Consider the following 7,651-nt stretch of genomic DNA (forward strand, 5'->3'; position numbering starts at 1 on the left):
GCATGTTATAATGTAATCTGAAATGTTGTCAACTTGGGGCTCAGGGCCAGTAAAACAAGATACAAGACAGATACATTTGATTTAAAAAGGAATTTACTATTTATTTTTAATCTTGTATAATTCAAAAATTAAAATAGTTTCTAAAATCAGATGGCAACAAAGATAATGCCCTGAACTACTTTATGTAGAAAATATCTACATGTTCCCTTGGCCTGTATTGAGCTCAGACTGGTAGGAAAAGACACAAAGGGTAGAGCAGAGCAATATAAATGTTTTTCAGAATAGAATTCCATGACTTGATCACAAATCGCACAGCTCTGGATGTGCTTTGCGCAGTGCAAACCCCACTCTGAGTGATCATCATAGGCAAAAAAAGGGGACAGAAGAACCCAGATCCTGAAGCCTGACACTGATCAAACAGGGATCGGTATCAAAATCAAAACACTCTCCACTGCAGAAAAACATCTCCACTGTTTGTGTCACCCAGCACAGCCCGCCCAAACCAACATTCAAATAGTCAAGAGTGACACTGGCCCCGGGTAAGGGGATACCCAGCACATTTACATCCCTGCACCTGCCCTGTGCCCACAGCAGCAGCGGCACCAAAATCCCCCCAGCAGCAGCAGCAGCAGCAGCTCTATAAAGCTCCTCTTGCCATCCCTGACTCTCCACCAGCAGCAGCCACTGACCTGCCTCAGCCTCTGCTGCCACAGCCCCCTTGGCCAGCACAGCTCTGCTCCCCAGCTCGCACCATGGAAGCTTCTCACCCTCCACAGCAATCCAATGTCACTTCCTATGGGGCCATGGCTTTGGCCATCATCACCCTGGAGGTGTTTGCTGGCACGTGGATAAATGCTTTCATCGTTTGTGTGCTTTGCATTGCCTGGGTCAAAAAGAAATCTCTGAACTCTAATGAGAAGATCTTGCTGCTGCTGGGATGCTCCAGGATTTCCTTTTTATGCTTTGCATGGGTATACCACTTCATTTCAAAAATTTTTCCCAATTTTCTTCATGTTCAAAGCATACTTCAAGTCCTCGCATCGTTTGGAACGTCTTTTAATTATTCCAACTTGTGGGTCTCAGCCTGTCTTTGTGGTTTCTACTGCATAAAAATTGCCAATTTCAGGAACACCTTCTTCATCTACCTGAAAGTAAAAATTGACAGGATGGTGCCCTGGCTCTTGCTGGGGACAGAGATTTTAGCCCTGGCTATGGTCATTGTTACCTATGTCCTCCATGAAACTCTGCAGAAGAACAACATCACTTCCACCTGCCAAGAAAACTTTTGGGAAGTAACTATCAGAAAGGATAAGCATCTTTTCTCTTCTCATTTTCTTGCTGGCCTTGTATTTGCTGCCTCATTCATGGTAGTCATCTTTTCTGCTGTTTTCCTTCTCTTTTCTCTCTGGAGACACAAGCGCATGATGGAGACCAACTCCATGAAGGACCTCAACATGGATGCCCACATCAGAGCCATGAAATCTGTCCTCTCCTTCTTAGTGATGTACAGCATCAACTTTGTATGTTTGATCTTGTCAATACTTTATACCACGAAGAAAGAAAATATCATGACACTCCTTATACACATATATTTGTATGCTTTTCCAGGTGTTCATTCCCTTATTCTGATTTTCAGCAATCCCAAGCTGGAAAATGCACTGCTGAAGATTCTCTCCTCTGTGAAGTGGGAGTTTTCCATGAAGTAGGATCTGTGAGAGAAGCTGGAGCCCATGCAAAATGTTGATCTTTTACTGTAGAAAACAAGTAATTTCATTTCTGATGCAGCTCTCCAGGCAGTGTAGATGATACTGATGTTCACTCTCCAACATCCAAGTTATGAAAACTTCATTTGTATCTTTTGAGCTAAATTTAATTCTCATAGTACATTATTATCATATTTAGATTTAGCTAAACTTTGAGATATATTTTTGTTATTAACAAAGTCATTTAGCCCTGATGGTAGGAACGATGCCTAAGCCCCTGTGTGGTGAAGGGATTAATTTCCGCATGAGAGTCTGCTGGTGGGTTGATGGATCATCAGGCAGAGCCCCTTTACCTCTGCCTGGGCCCAGTGGAAGAGGGAGTGATGCTAATTAAGTGTTCAGCCTCTGCCCAGGGCTCACAGCCTTCGCCATCAGAACCCTGGGTATCCCTCATCTCCACAGCTGCCCACCACCATTCACCATGGCAGCAAGGAGGTATTTTGACTGCAGCCTCTCCTGCATTTCTCCCAAAACTATCAATTTGGCATTTCAAATCCTCCCTGGCAGAGGATGAGACTATGACCCCACTGTGCAGACAGGACAACAGGATTGCTTTGCTCTCCTCCCCAGTGCAGGGAACACCTCTTTGTAAAGATTTGCTCTTTTGATTTTGTCAGATTGTACCCTGGTGAAATTCTGTTCATAGGCCTACCTGGTGGTGAAGTTGAGCTAAATGAATTACCCATTGCTCTTCCTTATTTTCTTCTTCTTTCCTAAATATATTTAGAGCTAGCCCAGTGTGGCCGTGTGAAGCAATATCCTGTTCCACCTATCCCAGTCCCTCAAGTGTGCCAACCTCTCCCTTCCCCTCCCCATTGCCCCCTTGCTGGGTGCTGTCCGTCAATCTTAACAAGCCACCAACCAGTGGTCTGGTTGGTTCAGTTCAAAAGATGCTTCCCAGCCCTGGGGTCATTGGCCAGTCCAGGTGTCATTGTCGCCTGAGACTCCCCCCCTCCCACCTGGTTGGTGGCACACCTCCCCCTTCCCTCCCCCTTTCCCCGTCCTTAAAAAGACACAGGGACCATGCGGTCGGGATTCTGTTGGAGCTGTTACAAGATTCAGAGATCTGAGATCATGGAATAAAACTCTGGATTAAACCCTACAGCAGAGTCCATCTCCTTTTCCTCTTCACCTCGCCTAAAGCCTTTCCACCAGAGGTAAACCTGAGTTCCTGCTTGCCTGGACTTGTTCCAAGTGCCAGCTGCAGCATCCAGCCAGCCAAAGGTGTCTCTGAGGTGAAACACCACAGCTGCCGCCTTTGGTCAAGCAGCAAGGGCCGGACGAGCCCAGGCACGCTCCATCCGGTAATATTGGGATCATATTCCAATAGTCCAGTGAGTGCATTTATTAGTAGCAATTCCAAATTTGTATTTCTACAATAAAGTGCATTATTTTGATTCTGTGACTCTGAAAGTTCTTATTGAACATGACAAGACTTACACACATGTCCTCTGCACCCCACTGCCTGCAAGGACGGGACTGCCTGCTCTGTGGGACTGCTCTCCTGGCCTGCCCTCACCTGGAGATGAGATCGGCTTTTCCCAGTGCACTCTGGCTCAGTGAAACACCCAGGGAACAGGCTTTGCCCTCAATTGGGGAAACAGCTTGAGGAGTTAGGAGTGGAGGAGGCAACTTGTTAAGACTGCAGCCCCTATTCGACTTGGCCCTGTGCTGTTGTGGGGGAGGAGGTGGAGGAGCCGGGGCTGAAGGAGGGAAGTTGAGCCTCAGATGAATGGGGTGTGGAGGGAGTGGGATCAAGTTTTCCATTTCTTCCTCATTATCCTGCTCTATTTTCTATATTTAAATGAATTAAATTCATTTTCCTGATGTCAAATACATTTTGTCCATGACAGTAAGGGGTGAGTCATCTCCCTGCCATTATCTCGAAACATGAGTTTTTCCAGCCTCTTTTTCACCCCTGTCCTTCCTGTGGGTGCAAGGGAAAAAACAGCTCAGTGGAGTTCTGGCTTCTGCCTGAGGGCAACCCATCACAGCAGGTGAAACATGAAATAGTGTTGGCAAATACAAAACAGAACCTGAATTGGTCACTTCTACCAGCAGCTCAGGTGCAGAGGCAGATTGTAAGCAACTCTGCTGGACACATCTCCCCTGTGAAAGGCCTTGAAAGGACAGGAACAGCCACACATCCCTTCTTCCCCTGCTACTGCTGTTCATACACTTGATCCTTTAACCTGAAAGCCACAGTTGATTACACACAAAAGCCCTGGAATCTTGCAGTGCAATCTCCTATTTTACCTGTCCTATCCCCCTCAGGTGCACCAACTTTTCCCCCTCCCCCTTTTGCCCTCCTGCCTAGGAGCTGCCCATCAATCTTAACCTTCCAGCAAGGTGTCGTGTGATTGGCAGATGCCCCCCCAGGCCTGGGCTCATTGGTTTGTCCTAGCGTCCACATCCCTTGACCCCTCCCCTCCTCACACCTGGTTGGCCCTCACCTGTCCCTCCCCTCCCCCTGTCCCCGGGGCTTAAAAGAACACGAGACCATATGGCCTGGTCTCTGTCTGTTTGGAGCTGTTACCATGGTCAGAAGTCTACTATGCTGAAATAAAACTCTGGATCTAAGCTCTACGGCAGAACCCGCTTCTTTTCTCTTCACCGTCGCTTCAACCTTTTCCACCAAAGGTAAACTGAGTTCCTATTTTGCCTGGACTTGTTCTGAGCGCCCAGCTGCAGTACCCAGCCAGCCAAAGGTATCTCTGGGGTGAAAACACCACAGCTGCCGCCTTTGGTCCAGCAGCGAGGCCAGACAAAGCCAGGCAGGACACACCCGAAACATTTGGGGACGAATATTTAATACTGGAAGATCCATCTCATTCCCTAAATGCAATGCAACATCCATCCCTCACAACCTCCCATGCCACAAGACTCAGCAGGCAAAATCCAGCACCTTGCAGATGTCACCACACCAAACACCACAGCCCCAGTGAACCACGCTGCAGATCCATTTTCCATCCCCATGAAACCCCTGAGAATGTGACAGCCAGCACAGAATCCCGCTCCTGTGCACCAGCCCCACTCAGCTGGCACTGCAGGGGACAGGGTGTCCATCAGCACAGCCACCCTGCACAGCCCATGGGGACAGATGTGCCCAGCCTGAAGAAGCTGACACATGAGAGGTGTCAGAAGTCAATGGGAATGGCTGCCCAGTGCTGGCACAGTATGGAAAACTGCTCTGGGTCACATTCCAAGTCTTTATGATGGCAAATCAATGCAATCAGGAGCATGTGATATGAATATTCATGTAACGTCCTGCTGGCTCTTATATCCCACAGAAAACATGGCTATCATCATTTGGAAGAGAGAAAATGCTGGTAGTTCATTTCCTGTAGCCATAAAGCTCTTGCTAGGGCTTTCATTTTTCCTGCTTCCACCACAGCATCAGATGAGATCTCCTTGGTTACTGTGGTCCTGAAATGTTACTTCCTTTCCGGAAGAGAAATGAAATCTTGCGATTTCAATAGGAATCAATTGGGCAAGCTTTGGTCCGTGTCCCTGCACTTGATGGCATATCATGCCTTTCGATGGCTTTCACTTTGGCCAAGATTGATTTTTGATTTTTTTTTTTTTTTTAAGTATCCATGCCATGTCCTTCATATCTTCCCCTCAAAGTTGTGTCTTGTGCGGGGATAGAATGTAACAAAATAAAGATAGTGCAGAAGGTAATCTCACCCCTGAGGAGTTGCAGCTGTTCTAACTACCAATGATTAGGACCGGGCCTGCCCTTAATAGGCCGCAGCTGTGACTAGTAAGGATGAGTGCTATAAATGAGTGGGTTAGCTGGTCAAGAAGAAATCTGTTATTTGTTGGTTGTGCTGTGAGGAAGAAGGAGTCATTGCTCTGAGGAGCTGCCCATGAGAATTCGTCAAGAAAGTATGGAGCTTTTGCAATAGTATAAAAACAATTGGTGACCCCTATGTGATCCTGTGGTGATTTGGGTAGAGTACTGCAGAGGGGACTGTAAAGACATGATCCCATGGTGGTTGTGATTATTAAGTGATATCATCTTGAGGTGTTTCAGGAAGATGACTGCAGACCTAAGAGCAATAATGGTAGAACTAGGCAGACTAGGAGCCTAGGAGCTAAGCAGACAGATCAAGAGCCTAAAAATCTAGATGAGTCATAGCCAAGCAGACCTGGAAGCGTAGAAGTCTGGGCAACATATGAGATACCACCCCTAAGTAGAAAAGTTCTGGATATGAGGAGTGGATGCTACACACTTTACTTATTTGGTGCATTGGAGCCAGCCCTGCACCCCTCTGCCAAGGTATGGCCACAGTCCAGGGGACACCCAGGACAGTGCTGGGTTCCCCCTGAATGGCAGTGTGTGCAGCAGGACGCAAGCTGTAACACAGAGCTCTGAGAGGCAGAGTCAGAGCTGCACAGACAACATGTAAGAGAAGCCATCTAAAATTGTATAGTGGCCATCTCCACAGTAACCCGATGTGATCCGGGATTGGGCTGTAGGGCGAGGTGCAGCCGGAGATGGAGCCCAGCGTAGCATTGAGAGCAGCAGGGGAGGCTGCCTGGTCTGGACCTGACAGATTTCAACACCTGGGGTATGGGTGAGCCACTGGGGACACAATGGGAAGTAACATGGCAGTGTGTGCTGGAGCACACAAGCTGTGTGATAGAAGTGGCAAATGGCATGGCCACAGCAGCAGCCAGTGCCTTGGCAATAGCATGGCCCCTGAGGAGTACAGGGGGAGGTTTGCTAAGTCGCTGCTGCACAAGCACTGGAACAAAAGCAATAGGGAGCTCTGAGAGACAGAGCTCAGAGCTGCACAGACAGCATGTAAGAGAAGCCCTCTAAAACTGTATAGTGGCCATCTCCACAGTAACCTGATGTGATTTGGGATTGGGCTGTAGGGCGAGGTGCAGCTGGAGATGGAGCCCAACAAAGCACTGAGAGCAGCAGGGGAGGCTGCCTGGTCCAGACCTGACAGATTTCAACACCTGGGGTACAGGTGAGCCCTGAGGGACACAATGGGAAATAACATAGCAAGTGAAGAACAGATTGTTTCATCTACGTGGAAAACAGAGCAGGGCAAGAGAGGCTTGCAGTGGCTAACTAATACAACAAAGAACTGTAAAAGGAAGAAGAGAATTATTAAAACAGCAGTTGGAGCTGGGGAAAGAGTAGCCCTATCATTCAGTATGGTGTATTTGTTTGCTGATGAAATGTGCATTTGGTTTGTGAATTGCAACTATTGTTCTTGGACTGGGCATAAGTGAAAGTTTATACTCCATAAGCATAAGTACACTCAACAGATACTGGATCAATGTTGTTCAAGTCATATAGCTATTGATAAAATTATGTAACTGTTGATTTGTTACTACCCTAATATATAGCCTTTAACTTATTCTTGTGAGTTGTCTTATAAAGTTGTACAGCTATTGATATTGTCAATATTCTAGAAGTGTAAGTATAAGAGTTTCTGATAACACATAATGTAAGTTTGAGTAATGAATCCAGGTCAGTGCGCAGACACATTCTGAAGTTAAATAGAAATTACACAAAATATGTTTATACTGGGTTTACTATCTTTTGCAAAGGGCACTGCAAAAGACAGTAAACACAGCATTAATTTATGAAAAGACTTAGGTTGATGTTCTAGACTGTGAAAAGCAAAACTAAATCAGAAATGTATGTTCTTGCAGTGATGTGTTTCCTGAACATTTGTATACTGTTAGTCCTAAGTGAGATATGTGAAAGTTATAATATCAATTTACTGAAACATATCTTTCTAGAGATGCTGCAACTTAGTAATTAAAAGAAAAGGGGGAATTGTGGGGGGATAGACTGTAAGAAGACAGTGCAGAAGGTAATCTCAAACCTGAGGAGCTGCAGCTGTACTAATCACCAAAGATTA

The 7,651-nt window shown here is 46.4% G+C and overlaps 1 protein-coding gene across 1 annotated transcript; it reads left to right on the top strand.

Moving 5' to 3' along the window:
• Positions 1 to 752: 752 nt before the first annotated feature.
• On the top strand, positions 753 to 1,706 carry LOC129118883 (taste receptor type 2 member 9-like). Its single transcript, XM_054630496.2, has one exon. The coding sequence runs from the start codon at positions 753 to 755 to the stop codon at positions 1,704 to 1,706; it is 954 nt and encodes a 317-aa protein (XP_054486471.2).
• Positions 1,707 to 7,651: the final 5,945 nt, after the last annotated feature.

The sequence above is a fragment of the Agelaius phoeniceus genome, chromosome 3 (assembly GCF_051311805.1).
Source record: "Agelaius phoeniceus isolate bAgePho1 chromosome 3, bAgePho1.hap1, whole genome shotgun sequence".
Classification (NCBI taxonomy): Eukaryota; Metazoa; Chordata; class Aves; order Passeriformes; family Icteridae; genus Agelaius; species Agelaius phoeniceus.

Excerpts from the sequence above, each read along its gene's own strand:
- LOC129118883 (XM_054630496.2), top strand. The coding sequence starts at position 753 with ATGGAAGCTTCTCACCCTCCACAGCAATCCAATGTCACTTCCTATGGG.